This window comes from Zootermopsis nevadensis, unplaced genomic scaffold, assembly GCF_977971745.1.
Source record: "Zootermopsis nevadensis isolate Lab colony 2312 unplaced genomic scaffold, Znev_1.0 Znev_ptg000011l, whole genome shotgun sequence".
Classification (NCBI taxonomy): domain Eukaryota; kingdom Metazoa; phylum Arthropoda; class Insecta; order Blattodea; family Termopsidae; genus Zootermopsis; species Zootermopsis nevadensis.
In genome coordinates, this window is record NW_028259143.1 from 11,308,874 (window position 1) to 11,325,163 (window position 16,290).

Genomic DNA, 16,290 nt, shown 5'->3' on the forward strand with positions numbered 1-16,290 from the left:
AGGTATTTTGCCTTCCTCCTTGTTTCTTACCCGAAGAAGGAGATAACATTATAGACATAACTCAATGTCACAGAGTGGACAATTTTCATTGACTTTCCGTACATCAGGAAGAATACATTGTTAGACAGTGAAGTCCCACAACTTGTCATTCCTTAGAGACTGAAGAAGTATAGCCAATTAGGAAGACCATTCAGAAGGTGGCTGTGAAGTCAGAAGAGGTTTAGACTTATCTATGGAAAGTAAAAGAATAAAAACAACAATGTGCTTTTTTTAAGTTCTGGTGCCGTGTAGACTCATCAGTAGATGCCACTGTTTCTCTAAAGCATTGGCATCTGCTGATGAATCTGCATGCTGCCAGAATTGAGAAGAAGAACATTATCATCCTCACTGCTGTGAAAACCTTGAATCTCACAAGAATAAGGTGTTACAGACCAGTCAGGATTGAACCAGAAACCTTTGGAATACTAAACTTGTATGCTAACTACTGGAGTAATTGGTGATCTTCTTTTCCGTCAGTAATGGATAGGCATGAATAGCCATAGAAGCTGACACACCGCTGAGCCCACAAACAACAAGTTAGCAATTTAATCCTCTATTATCATTTTATTTTGAACACTGCATCATATAAGTAGTTATTCATTTAATCGGATCAGTAATCCATTCTAGGGTTTGGTCTCATCACGGACATGGACATGATGAAAAGATCTCTGCCACACTTGGGAGGGACAAGTCTCAGTGGTAAAGGGTATATAGATCTTGTTGTACTGTGGAAGAAGTTGATCCAGGACCATCCTTTTGTCTTTCCTTATACAGGTGAGTGACAGGCAACTCTCTGGCCAATTAGAAAGCACTTTGATACATTCTCTTTTAAGGTAACTGTCTTCTGGGATATTGTATTGTGTAGTCTGGTTGTACTTACCAATGTTTCAGAGGAGCTTACTGCTTCATTTGTTTCCGTGGGAAAAATTAAGGTCCAATACATTTTGAACAGACCTCATACATACCCTATTGTTTGCATTAAGTTGTCATTAAATGATGTATTTGTTTGCCTTTCATTAAGTAAGTTTATACAGAGTGAGTCAGAAGTATGTTTACAAATTTCGTGTGCGTGTTCCAGGATCAAAAATAAGAAAAAATGTTCCTATGAACATGGGGTCGCAAATGTTTCATTTTCGAAATAATAGCCAAAAATAAATTTTAACGAATTGACTTTATATCAAAGTGAATCCGGCTTCCAGCAAAGATTTTCAATTAACGTTTGTGCAGGAATTGTTAGCAACATGCTTATTGGTCCACACATGCTTCCATTGCATCTAAGAGGACCTTCATATCGGTGATTCTTAAGAAGACACTTGCCACGTCTCCTTCAAGATGTACCACTGAATACAAGAAGACAAATGTGGTTTATGCACCACAGAACCCCAGCACACTTCTCCCATCGCGTCAGAGAACATCCCAATGAACAGTACCCTCAGCGATGGATTGGGCTTGGTGGCCCATTAGCATGGCCACTGAGGTCACCTGACCTGACTCCGTTGGACTTTAATCTGTGGGGTCACTTGAAGTCCGTCGTGTATGCAACATCCATGAACAATGATGATGACCTATGGGAACGTGTGCAGAATGCGTGCCAGATGATTTGAGGAAACCCCGGTGTGTACGAACGAATCCATCAGTCTTGTGTGTTGAGCATCTGTTATAAAGAAACATCCCTGTCCTTATACTTGGCAATTAAGGCATACATTGAAACTTATTTTTGGCTATTATTTCGAAAATGAAACATTTGCGACCCCATGTTCATAGGAACATTTTTTCTTATTTTTGATCCTAGAACACGAAGTTTGTAAACATACTTCTGACTTATCCTGTATATTAATATATTGATGACAAGTTTAATAGGATATAAACAACAGTAATTCTAACTTCTGTTTAAAAAATAATTATAATTTGTGTTTAGTGGAACATACGAGGTCTGCCACAAAAATAACTAGACTGATGCTGTAAGTAGGCAAACAATTATGGTGAGGGCGAAATAAGCAGACCATATTTGACCCTGATCTGTCCTCTACCAGTGACGCAAGTTTCAACTTGTTTGCTTCACTCAGTAGCAGTGGACGAGTGTTTTTGTACAGATGTGTTTTTACCCTCGGCTGGAAAATGTCTGACTGCAAAAGTGAACAACAAGTTAACATCAAGTTTCTAGTTAAACTGAAGAAATCAGCGACGGAAACTTTTCAATTATTGACTGAGGTGAAGATTGCATGTCTCGTACACGCGTTTTTGAATGGCACAAAACGATTTTCGGAAGGCAGAGAATGCGTGAAATGATGATGATCGCCCAGGACGTCCACGCACAGCTGTTCAAGGCAATGTTGATTGTTTTCTTCGATATCATGGGTATTGTGATGGCAGAGTGGGTACCCAGTGGCCAGACGGTAAATCAGCTCTTGACAAATTTGCGTGAAAGTGTGAGAAAGAAACGACCGGAATTATGAAGAAACGGGCGGATTTTGCACCAGGACAACGCGCCAGCCCACAACGCCTTGTCTGTGAAGCAGTTTTTAGCTAATAAAAACATCACTGTGCTTGACCACCAACCCTATTTGCCAGACCTCGCTCCCTGCGACTTCTACCTCTTCCCAGAGATGAAGTCGGTGCTCAAAGGAACCCATTTTTTGTCGGTAGAAGATGTGTAAACAAAATCGGCGGAGATCCTCAACAGCCTTACAGAACATGACCTGCGGAATTGCTTTGAACGTTGGCAGCATCGTATGCAGCAGTGTGTCAACTCAGAAGGGAACTATTTTGAAGGCGATCATAGTTGTTTTTCTGATTTTGTTAAATAAAAAGAGTTACAGGCACAGTCTCGTTTTTTGTGGCAGATCTTGTATATGTCTTTGGACTGATAAACCCCAAGCTTGGAAATCAGATGTTGTGGATGACTGGTTAGCATATTTATTAGATTTGGGTTGGAACATCAACTCATGACCAGTTACAGTGACTCAGGTTTGTTTGGTCACCCTAAGTCACTGCAAACTAGATTATAATCTCTTCCTTTCTAATGTATACTTCAGTCATGCCACCATCTTATACTACATAACCAGTATGGTACCTCAATAAAGTGTCATGAAATCAGTCAAGATGTAGTTCCCTGACTGCAGAGCTGATCTGTCATTTTTCATTTTATTTTTTGTATTTGAAGTGCATTCCAGTATAGTGAGCAGTAGTATCACCATTGATGTTTAGTAAAGTGGGGCAGGAATCTAGGGATTGCTGTAATAATGTCCACATCTTGTTTAAGCAGTTGAAGATGGTGCTTCAGGGGAGAGCTTAACTCGTCTGGTGCACCTCTGCTTAGGAAGGCCTCTTGACAAATCTGATCAGTTTTCAAACTGGGAAAGGAGACCTTTACGAGACAGTCAGAAATTGTATGCAGGTAAGCAGTTATAAATAAATATACATTGCACACTATAATAGGAAAGTTGTTAACTGCATGTTCCATGAAATAGTAAGAATAATAATCTCATGAAAAGAACATGATTGTAGTGTTTGTTCTCACACTTTTAGTTCTAATATTTGTATCTGTTTTCAGCTTTGGATGCATATTGTTTATTGGAAGTGTACGACGTACTTTCACAGTGTGCACATGAGCAGGACATTCCTTTGTTTGAGATCTGCAGTGAGGTTATGGCTGACGTGAAGTCTCCTCGAAAAATGGCAAAACATTCCAGGAAGCCAGTAAAACAAAAGGTAATCAGTCATAGCAGTATTCTTTCAAAATGAAAGTTCATGAGATGATAATTTATCTTTTATTAGCTGCTGCTTGGTACTGAAAACACTTTCCTGGTGCTTCTCTTATTATTTATTTCTCTTTATCGAGTTCTCATTTACCTGACAGTTTTCAGTTTTGCATGTTTAATTCAATTCAATTAAATTAATTTATTTACGTGTTTGCCAACAGCAAGAAGCCAATAACAGGCAAACACTGATAATACATACAATAATAATGAAATAATAATGAAAAATAGTACACAAACAGATTAACTAAACTTATACATGTACAGTATTAAATATAACTTCCAAGTACAGGCAAATCCAAAATAGAAACAATATTAACACAAAGCAAAATAAATGAAGAAATATGAATAAAAACAAATAATCCACCTAGGGAATACTAATATAATTGTAAAACCTTAAAGAAATATAAAAAAAGGTAACGAAGCTAGATCATCTATCAAGACAACCTATCTAGGTCATTTCCCGTATTGAGAACGTGTCCTCAAGGGAGACAATGTTTATGCTAAATACGTCCAAAGATTTACATACGTCATTTGCAGCGATGACGCACCTGGCTGAAGGACTATGTCTTAGTGCACTGGTCACACTAAAAGTAGAAAATTCTCTTATTTGCCTCGCCGGCACACGTAAACCAACAGCGTCCATAATGGAATGGCAATTTATTTTGCCCTTAAAAACATTAACAAGAAATAACGCATCGAGATGTCGTTGTCTGGAATAAAGTGTTCTAAAATTTAAAGTAGATAGGATCAATTCATACTTGCATGGGATATTAAACTGAAAAAATCGGTAATTGCACAAACTGGCAAATTTTCTTTGAATATTTTCTAATTTATTAGAATCTTTCTGTGTAAGATTATTCCAAATGACCGAGGCATACTCAAGCTTTGATCTAATTAAAGCATTATATAAAAAAACAAGGCTGTCTAAAGATGAAAAATTATAAGTAATTAAAACGAATAAGCCCTAAGGTCCTTAGTGCCTGGGAATGAACACAATTTACATGACAGTGAAAATACAGTTTACTGTCTAACAAAACACCAAGATCATTTATACAATTAGTATGCAAGATTAAAAAGTCACTAACAATGTAATTAATGTTAGGAAATCAATTAAATGTTTTTAGTGTATCAGCAATGTATGATGTAACATAGTCTGTGATTACTGGGATGACTGACCACCTGGACAAGGACATTGGCCCTCTGATGGTGGTGGCAGAGAAATTGGATTGGAACTCCATATATACTCAGCTTATCGCCGGAGATGTCATTGCATTATGCATTTCGCTTAATTTTGCTGTTCATTATGACATGGTTCTTTTCAGTTCTTTGCTTTTGCTTATTGGTATATAGTATAAGTCTTCCAGAAATATACTTCTAGGCTGTTGATCTGCAGTAAAATTGTTAAAATAGATAGTCATATTTTGTTTTATAGAAAATCTGGTTTTATGGAGTCAGTTTTGTGCTAACCTATGTAGCTTAAGCAGGATAATGTTGTATGTTGTTGTAACTTGTTAGCGTCATGCTTTTATATACCATTGCATTTTCTATCAATTGTGTGGACAGAAAAGGAATAGAAGTTGGAAACTGTTTTCATTTCAGAATTGAATATTAGCTTGTGTGTAGATCTGGTAAAACATTAAGTAGAAATCTGGAAAAATAATATATTACTAGAATTCTTATATATTTTGTTAGCTTGAGAATGAAAAATGTGTCCTTTTAGAGGAAATCTCTTGGTCGGGTGAATAATTATAGATGTCCCAATAAAGGTCATGCTTTCAGTTAGTGTTCATCTGTTGCAGGACATGACAGTACAAGAGGCATCCTTACCTCCTACTGAACCAATACCAGTAAGTCAGTTCAGAGCAGTTTGTGATAATATGGTTCAGGGTTTGGGGAAGATGTTGCGGAAGTGTGGAATTGATACAGAAATCCTTGCAAATGAAGATGATCATGATATGTGTGTGAGAATTTGTAACAAAGAGCAAAGAATAATCCTCACTCGTGGGAATGTTTATAATCAGGTAAGATACAATAATTTTTTTTCCGTGGCGTAACAGTCCTATGAGAGCCAAAGCCGTATAGCTGGCTGCTGGCCTCACGTTCACCTGCCTAAGCAGAGGTGAACGATCATCAAACCAGATATAGGGTGATGTGTGGTCAGCACGACGAACCCCCAGCCATTGCTAGTTTCCATGACCGGATTATGCTACCCATTGTAGCTCCCAAATTTCCTCACGATGCTGGGTTGGCACCGGTCCCATACACTGGCCGAAAATCTCATGAGAGATGTCTTTCCCCGAGACTCTAACCAGCACGCATTCCGTATCACAGATCTGAAGCATGATGCCTCAGACCGCGCGGCTACAGCGCAGGACAAGATACAATAATACCTTATCAATATTGAGCTGATTATGAGGATAAAAGAATTCACCTGATTGATGCTCTTTCAGATACCAGACCCTGAATGAATGCACAGCCAAGGACAATATCATTTGACTTAATAGTTATGCCATATTTCAGTTTGTAAATATTTAGTTTCCATTATAACCAGACAATTTTTAATATTTTATAAAATTACCTTAATTCTAAGTAGCTATATGAATAAGAACTTTATTCTGAAAGAATTATTTTTGTAAAATACTTTCTACATGTTTCAGGCTTATCAGATGGTCTTCAAGTATAGTCTTATATGTGGAATAAATTAGATACATTTTAAGTGTGTTAAGTGATGCTGTGGTTTTGTGTATTCTTACGTAGGGTCACATATGTTGTGGTGAAATAAATATTTGGATACAATGTGTATAGACAGCTTTCTGATGATAATGTTAAAATTAGTTATTGTAAGTCATGCATTGACAAGTCATGCATTGACAAGTACTTAAATGTGAAACACAAACTTTGGCCTGCAGTATTAACTTACATTTTAACAAGACTAGAGCAGAGTGCTCCTTTCGGAGTGCCTCGGGGGGGATTGGTCAAGTTTGTAAAACGCAACCAACCTTGTGTAAGAAACTAAACTAACCCCCCCGAATGGGCGGTTAAACACTTGACCAACCACCCCAAATGGGGGGTTGGTTGCGTTTTAAAATCTTGAGTAAGAAACTAAACTACCCCCCGAATGGGGGTTAAAACACTTGACCAACCCCTCAAAGGGGGGGTTGGTCAAGTGTTTAAAACGCAACCATGGGGGGGGGGTTAGTTTAGTGTCTTACTCAAGTGTTTTAACCCCCTTCCTTTCATTGTATTTATTGCCTAAATATAATTTAAATACAGAGACGTCAGTTTTCGTAATCGTAATATATCGAATGAGCAGTATGATTTGAATGACCTTGTTGGTGTTGATAACGTCTTCTTTCACTCTTCTTCATTCCCTAAATAGTTCTGATGTTTTAGTTCTTTACGTCGCTGTTCGGAGGCCAACTGTCAGTCAAATCTTCATTTTTAAAAATGTGATGTGCTGCTTCTGGAGCAGTGATCATGCGACTGGCTTGGTAGTAGGTAATCTCGTAGCTGTGAACCGTTAATTGTTTGATGATGTCATTTTTTGACGACAGATTGGTTGGCTACAAATTGGTTGACAACGATGGGGAATCACAAATTTTTATAATAGATAACACATCAGTGTTAGCACTTTGTGTTCCAGGGTTCATACTCCATAGGCATATATTTTGAATATCATTCAATAAGAAATAAATGAGATAATCCTTTGCTTTCTGGAAGTCATTTTTGTGTGAGAACATTGATTAAGCAGCTGCAGATAGCTGGCAAGGGGTGGTCTTCCAGCTGGGTGCTATAAGAAACTAGTGCTTACTGACTTTTAACACAGAAAAGGAAAATTAACTTTCATCTTGTATAAAAGGTGGAAATTCCTTGGCAAGCTGAGTGACTGTTAGCTTTCAAAGGAGGACTTTGTTCCAAGGAGTTGCTAATTGAAAAGTATCAAATAAAGATTGTTCTGTATGATTTGCGGTAGGTCACCCACTATGACTCATTTTGTTATGGTCTTTTGTTGTATTCTTTTCACATGGCACTGATTGCTGCTAAAGATTAAGTATTAACATTTCAATTACTTCATTTATGTGTATTTACTATATGGACTTCTTTTATTAATTTTTATGAAAGCAATTGAAAATGTCATTTTGGTGAATTATGATGTTTGTTGTTCAGCTGTGCCAACACGTACCTCAAGGACACTGCTATCAAGTGAAATCGGATATAGTGGAGGAGCAACTCCAGGAAGTGCTCAAGTACTTCAATGTTTTTATAACCAGGCAAGATGTCTTCAGCAGGTGCCAAGTAAGTTTAGTGACTGACTGGTAATATTACAAACAAACATGAAAAGGCATGTACCAGTTTAGAGTACTGTGATGTCAGCATATTTGATATTATAATAATGTAATGTATAACAATCTAAGAACAACTGTGGGTACATTAATTCTGTCAAAATTTTGTTTGATTATATTATGTGGGTGTATTCATTATCCTGTTCGTGTACATGAGATTTGGGTTGAAAATTTACTGCACCACAGAACACTGTAGAGAACAAATTTCATATCACACTAAAATTTAATTCACTCTTACCTGTAAACTGTCAAGTGTGAAGTTTTAGTAACCCATAGGTTGCATTTTATAAATAATTAAGTTTTTATCATTAAATCTATTATTCAGTTAAATGTAATTTTTTAATCAAGGTTTCGCAAATACAGTGGAACTTGTTTATAACAAGATCTCGGCTATTGCGAGCAGACAGAGAAGAGTTGGTTGGAAATGATTATTTTATGAACAACAGTTCACAGTTAAAGGGATCATGGTAGTTGAGAGCTTTATGGGTATAACGAGCAAACCTTTAAGCCATTATAATGAGCAGTGGCTGAACTGCTAAGATCTATTATTGCTTTGCCCATTTATGACATTCTCCCCCTTATCCCTTTCCACATCCCTGCCAGTAGCTATTTATAACCCTTTTAACGATATTTACAGAGACATTCATAGTGCGTTTAGTTTGATTTCCGTTCTCAGTCTTATTTAGTGCAGTACGCTACTCACAAAGAGCATAGTCCTCATTCCAGCAGTATTGTGGAAATCCCCACAGACCCTGTGTGGTTATGTTGTGGGGGTGCCAAGGGCAAGGTATCGGGGCAAATGTATAGTGTTCTAAATGGTTACCCATAGTGGGGGAGGGCAGAATGATTCTGTTGGACCGCTGCCTCCTTTGGATAGAGCATGTCCTACGTTGTGGTTGCACATGTCATTGAGCCCCCCCCCCCCCCCATATCTTAGTCCACTCTCCTGTCTCTTTCTTAATGTTATGGATTCTCAGAAAACCTAGGGAGGGAACTAACCAATGACATTTTTTGTATCAGTATGAAACATTTAGCAAAGTAACATATAGCTACAATAATGGATGTAATGAGTAACGGTCGTAACGAGCACTTTTTCTTGGCCCCTTGGATCTCGTTATAACCGAGTTTGACTGTATTTTGTTTCAGATTTGCAATGGTGGGGATTTTGTTGTGGTGACTCAAGATGTAATGCACCAATTAGCTCAGGCGTCTCAACTAATGGCCCAGTTTTATGCTAGAAATCAAGAATTAAAGTTGGATGAAGGGTTCTCAACTGAAAGTGGTGTCATTATAGAACATTGTAAAACTAGGAAAGGAGTCACTATTCATGTGGATGCTGTTCCTGCAGGGGTTTTAAATCAAATTCAGGAATTCCATATCTGTGAAGACTGTGGAAAATGTTATTGGGATGGCTCACATTTTGAAAGGCTTGTATGTGGTCGGCTTCAGAACATTGTGATCTCATAATTCAGGAACTTAAAATAGTATAACATTGGATAAAGTGTTCAGTTGAATGCATCACCAGTTTGATAAATTGACTTTCCTTTTAAAAGCTAATTCTTTTAATTTGGGCAGCTGATGTGGGTTAGAAAAGGGACTGATAGTCAGGATTAAACTCCTGGTAAGTGTGATGGAACTTTTTTTTTATTTTTATATTTGCTTAATTATGATATACTTAATAATGCTGGCAGTAGCTCAGACTGTATAGTGTTGAATAATAGGATGATTAATGATTTTGAAAGGATATGGAAACAAGTGGTCATGGCCTAATTTGAGGTGTTGTCTTGGTACATTCCTGAAGAGACTGAGGAAAATTGTGGGAAGGAGTCAGGATGGCAGGTCTCTGGACCAAGATTTTAACTCAGGACCTCCCAAATATGAAGCACGAGTGCTGACCACTGGATGGAAACTTTGTTATCACGTTGTGTGTGGGTCTTGGAATCCTGCCTGCCATATATCCATTGGGTATGGAAGCTCCATCCACCTAGTATTGAGGAAAAGAATGTGCAGTGCAACACCTCCATGTCTTCTTGGCATGGTGCTTAGTCACAGGGAAAGTTCTACCTTTTCCTTTCATTTATTAATTTGAAGGGTTTCTGACCATTCACCCCTACACCTGGTGCCGAGGTCAAGAATGGGTAGGAGCTGTACCTCTTCTCCTCCCAAATGACCTAGATGGTGTGTAGTGGGACTGCTTTACTTTTTTACTTCCCATGTAGAGGGGATTGCCAGTGTCTACCAAAGTGTGGACTTCAAGTAATGTGGATGAATCCCCCCCTCCTAAGTTGGCCCTCCCTGCAATGTATTATTTCCAATGTTATCTAGTTTTTTTGAATAGCAAGATCCATCTCTGGACTGCTCCTACCTCAGAAACAGGTTTCTTCATGTCACAACAGCAATGAACATCATAGCCAAGTTGTTAGCACTATTACTACATAGGAGGTTCCAGGTTCAGTTCTCAGCCAAGAGATTGAGTATCCTGATTGAGGTTTTTGTGGTGTATATCAGTTCTTTCAGGCAAATGTTGAGACAGTACCTTAAATAATGCCAGTATTGCTTCCTTCATATCTTTTTCCAAATTTATTATTCACAAATGATCCTGGTATTTGTTTCTATATAATCTAAGCTATTGACACCAATAAATAAACCATGAATAAAACTCACCATTTTCAGCAGAGTCCAGAATGATAAATGAAGCTTGTAACTGTAGTTATCTGCAATTATTTTAGTTGTACTTTTACATCTAAGTGTTAACAGTTTCTTACAAGTCCCGCGCCGTAGCCGCGTGGTTTGAGGCATCATGCTTTGGACCGGCGATATGGAATGTGCGCTGGGTCGAGTCTCGGGGGGGGGGGAGAAGAAATTTTCTCATGAGCTTTTGACCAGTGTATGGGACCGGTGCCAACCCAGCATCGTGAGGAAATTGGGGAGCTACAATGGGTAGCGTAATCTGGTCATGGAAACTAGCAGTGGCTGGGGGTTTGTCGTGCTGACCACACGTCACCCTATATCTGGTTGGATGATCATTTACCTCTGCTTAGGCATGTGAACGTGAGGCCAGCAGTCAAGCTAGTCGGCTTTGGCACTCTGGAGCTGTTATGCCACGGATTTAATTTAATTTAACTGTTTCTTACAATATGAAAGTTATGTACAGAGAAACTAAACAATCAGGAGGATTTACATATCTGTAAGAATGACTGAGTGATGTTTACATACACATATTATTACATACTTTTATTTTGGGAATTTTAAGAAATGTGATGAATGGATTGTATGTGATCCTGGAAATTATAAAATACTGGAATCATCTGTTATTTTCTGTCATCTGTTAGTTCGAGGCATCAGAACATAAAAATTCTGCTGTGCAATATATGGCACTACAAATTTGATATAAAATTGCCAGGTGAATGGGTCTGATATAGCGTACTTAAAAGAGTTGTTGTTTAAACCAGCATTTTTGTAATTGAATCATTTATTGTTCGCTCAGACATGAGCTGTGAGATGTGCGTGAATGAGTGTAAGGACGCTGTCTGCTAGTGGTAGTGGGCCATGTAGGGGAACATCTTTCTCTGTACTACTAAACACAAAAACATAGTGCAGATTGAATTACTTTCAGTGCTGATGAACATTTTAGAAAGCTTCTATTCCACTTAATTCCTCATCATCTTCTTCTGCAACTTTTTCATCCATTTCCTTTTTCTCACTACTGCTACAACTGCTGGTATCACTGTCATTTTGTAAATTAACTATAATTTAGTATTTGAGGCTTTCGTGGGAAGTACAATCAATAAAATCTTGGGCAATCAGCCGCGTCAACTGGTTACAATAGTAAACCGACGTTTCGGGAACCAACTCTGTCCCCATCACCAGGGTTCTGATGATGGGGACAGAGGTAACCAGTTGACGCGGCTGATTGCCCGAGAAGATTTTATTAACTATAATTTGTTCTGAAATTTCATCAATAATAGGTTCCAACCGCAAGTAATTCTGTTTGCACTGATGGGAGTTGTTGCACCTTGAGTTCTATTCTTCCTTTGTGATGATACTAAACTTTTCCTCAGCTAGTTTCATGGCGTTATCTAGACGGAAACTGACATTCTTTCTGGCGATGTATTCTATAACTGATCCACATGTCAGTTCAATGGGATTAAGATCTTTTTCCCCCACTCATTTATTATGTTCATACTCTTTTTAAATGCGTTTCAGAGCACTTATGGACATACCAGTAGCTTCAGAAAGACGGTTTTGTATTTGATTTACATTAATCACATTGCCGCTGTCAGCTTCTTCCTTAATAAAACTGTAAACACTTATCACCTTTTCTCTACTTTGGCTGTGTATTACTTTAGTTAGTTAGTTAGTTAATTCCTTTTATTCCTCTTGAGAACATAGGGCTGATATAAAGCTCCTCCACCTCACTCAGTTGTTGGTGAGTGCCTTTATTTTGTTCCAAATTTCCCCTGTGATCTTGCTTCCTTTTCAATAGATCTCCACCATGTAATCCTCGGTCTTCCTCTTTTCCGTGCTCCTTGGGGGTTCCAGTCCAACACTTGCTTTGAAATTCTCCCAACCTCTTTCCTAAGCGTGTGTCCCAGCCACTTCCATTTCCTTTCCTTGATCTGTTGTTGTATTTTCGTTTGATGGTAATTCTCCACAATTTTTCATTTGAAGTATTTTCTGGCCATCTAATTTTTAGAAAAAACTGTAGACATCTTTTGGTATAACTTTGTAACTTTTGCATTAGTTCTTTAGAATCAGGCTGGCATTGTTTTATATCAGTTTCTTTCATATTAGAGATTTAAGGCAGTGTGGGTTATAAGCCACTCAGCTGCCCGAGCTTGGTGGAAGGGCTGCCTCCTTTGGCCCCTAGGCTTTGCTTACCCCTTCTCTTCAGACCTTACCAGCATGGGTGGCCTTACCAGGAACATACGTTCCAGCCAGCATCGCTCTTCGGGTCATTAGGGGACTGAACCCTCCCAGGGGTATTACTTTATGTCCCCCTGTTTTCTTTACACCTCTGCCCTCACCTTGCATTCTGTTTATTCTGAGTAGGAACAACAACAATGAAAATGACAGGCCAAATTATAAATGGTCCAATGTTATTGAAGTGGAATGCAACACACAAAGCGAACTCGGTCATGGCTCGCTTGTAACTGACCTCCGCTTACACCCTACTCACTGTTCGAGTTGCAAATACGCTGCACGTCTCAAGGCCATAGCTCATGTCCCACCAAATGTCTAATACTTGGAAAAGGAAGCATCCAGAAATATAAACTTTATGGGAAATACAAACAATTGTATTTTATGAAGTTTGGGATGGGTTAGAAATATATTTTTTAATGACATTGCATCATATACACACACAATCCCCCTTTTGGAACCAGTTGACCAACTTGTCAAAGTTGCTCGCAGACATTCTCTTTCTCACTAACTGATTTCTTATAATAAAGACATCCTTTTGATGATATGTAAACAGTGAATCAGAGGTACTTTTTATTAAAAAATAATACATAACTAAAGAATATATATTAAAGTATTATAAATCTTCAGCAGGTCCCTTGGCTTATTTTACTGGCTGCTGAAATATTTCCATGTATAAATTATATTATGTCAGTTTTATTTATTCATTTACTTTTGTTAGTTTATTGGAAGGTTTCTAGCATATGATCTGAAATTCTTTGTTGTGGGTAAGAACTTAAGGATTGTGAGAGAGAAAATTACTCCCTGGTAAATCAGTCAATAAACTAAGTATTCCAGGATTAGGAGAATCATATCAAAATTCATTATACTTGCAAACTTTGAAAGAAACTTCACATTATGTTCTGTATGACTGATTTCCTATTGGTAAATTTTTATGTACTGTGTACATGATATTCACAGATTGAACACATGTAGGAGTGATTGTGTCTGTCTGCATGATTCAGCTCTAGATCTTTTGAATAGATTCTGATGAAGTGTAGTTTGAATTTTATGTCATTGGAGGCTATCCTAATGGCACACTTTTTAATTTCCTGGAATTGATAATACCAACATGGTGGACAGATGAAATTGCTAGGTGATAGTGCCTTTGGAGCCACATAATTTAGTGCCCTGAGATTTTGTATAGCAACATCTTAAAAATATGTCTTTTGTTACAGTAATTCTTTGTACATTGTAAACCATCAACATTGTAGCTGCATGAGACAGTAACAAAAATTTTATTCAGCCAGAATTTTATCACGTGACCATGTGTGCACTATTCCAATTCACTACCACAGAGATAATTTTCATTGTGTTGTATTGTTACAGATTTATATTACTTGAAGAAGACATTAAGAACATATGATTTGTGAAGTTAGAAATTAAATTTGTTTTACTAAGAAAACATTTTATTTTATGAATACTTGTTCTTTGAAATCAACTGGTTTGTGTGATATTTCAATATGTGTATTAAATAGTTTGTAATGCAGATACAGAGTCAAGACGCTGCATTTGAAACTATGCTGTTCTGTCAACTGTCTGTTTCTGATAAGAGACGTGACTCTGTAGAGAAGAAAGAAAATATTTAAAATGTATGTTCATGTATTTCTAACGATGATAATGGAAGGTATATGAATTGGATTGCACGTGGCCCCAGTTTATTTTGTGAGGGACAAGATAGGTAGGTAAAGACTTTATGAATAAATCTTATCTGATGTTGAAAACATATGCATGTGTTTTTACATCATCTGCAGTCTATTGCTATGCTTATCAGACCGTACTTATTGTAAGGCATATGTAATCAGATTGAAGCATTCAGAATGCAAAAGTGCAGAGAAGACGTGGATAAAACGTTTCTGGTATAGTGCCAGATAACCTTTGGGGTCCTTGATCATATGCTGGCCTTTTAAATTGTAGGTATACAAATTCAATTTTGGTTTTGGTAGCATCTCTAAGTGGATATAAATGTGCATGTGTTGGTGTGCGTGTTTAAGAGCCACACCTCTTTTATCAGTAGGTACTGTAACTTGTGTGTAAATTTCCGGTACCATTATTTAAGCTTCACTCCTTTGTTGCTGTAATGTGGTTACAAATTGACAACGGGTGTTGAATGCATCTTTTTATTTCCAGTATGATCTATGTAGTATGTGAGTTTGTTCTGTGTATAACATTTATAATTCCTCTGCGTTAATGTTAAAATATTATATTAAATTAGGTGATGAACATATCCTTGCAACTTATCACTCTTGTGTACTGATGTGTTACTTCATGATGACTGGCCAATGCAAGAGGGGAAGATGTGAATAGTGAGGTAAATTGAAACTTCAAGCACAAGAAATAGTGACAGTAGCTACCGATGCGATGGAAAACATGAACTTTTCATTACTATAAAACATGGCTCAAGTATAGTAATTATGCAAAAAATTGTACAGTTCTACTAGAATTGACTGTAACTGAATTGTTTTCTGTTTAAAATTGATTCTCTGTACCTATACTTTGAATAGGAGCTCTTCTAAGAACTGATGCTCTTATGCTTGGTAATGTCACCTGGCTCAAATAATGAAGTTTCTCTGGTTCTCACACACAGCTCTTGGCAAGCTGACCCATAAACATGTGTCCATGTTTTTTGTAGGTTCGACGAAGTTCACAGTGCAGCTGAAACTAAAGGGACACTGTAGAGTAACAGGTCAGTAAATTTGAGACTGTCATCACTTGATAAATAACTTGCACACCAAATAAGACAGTCATGAGATTTTTAATGGGTGCCATTGAAAACATCGGTACAAATATAATTATTTTGCATCATGTGGAAGTTTTGTAGCAGCAGATAAGTCAACATCATGATCACAGTGACATACACTGTTTGGCCAAGGATATATAGTCATGTGCATAAAGAAGTCTTACATTAGACCGAACTCTTACTGTAACGTGTAAATTTCCAGTATCAGTATTTAAGTTTTTCTGCTGTGTTTCTGTATTGTGGTTACAAATTGACACAGGTGCTGCATGCATCATTTCAGTATGATCCATATACTATGTAAGTTTCCTTCTGTGTATAAACATTTATAATTCCTCTGTGTTTATGTTAAACATTGTATTAAATTCAGTGATGGCCGTTTCGTTACAACTTGTCACTCTTATATACTGATGTGCTGCTTCATGATGAGTTTGGCCTGTGCAAAAGGGGA

General features: G+C 37.6%; 1 protein-coding gene across 6 annotated transcripts in view; it reads left to right on the plus strand.

Moving 5' to 3' along the window:
- The window catches only part of Nbr (exonuclease mut-7 homolog), a 38,357-nt gene extending 22,176 nt beyond the window's left edge, over positions 1-16,181 (plus strand). For 3 of the 6 annotated variants that reach the window (XM_087347276.1, XM_087347278.1, XM_087347279.1), the window contains exons 10-15: positions 667-813; positions 3,302-3,436; positions 3,593-3,750; positions 5,600-5,821; positions 7,968-8,096; positions 9,290-16,181. In XM_087347276.1, coding sequence (XP_087203402.1) covers positions 667-813; positions 3,302-3,436; positions 3,593-3,750; positions 5,600-5,821; positions 7,968-8,096; positions 9,290-9,610 — 1,112 coding nt within the window. In that variant the 3' untranslated portion in view covers positions 9,611-16,181. The remainder of the gene's footprint in view (positions 1-666; positions 814-3,301; positions 3,437-3,592; positions 3,751-5,599; positions 5,822-7,967; positions 8,097-9,289) is intronic. The other 3 variants (XM_087347280.1, XM_087347277.1, XM_087347281.1) reach the window with 3 other exon arrangements.
- Positions 16,182-16,290: the final 109 nt, after the last annotated feature.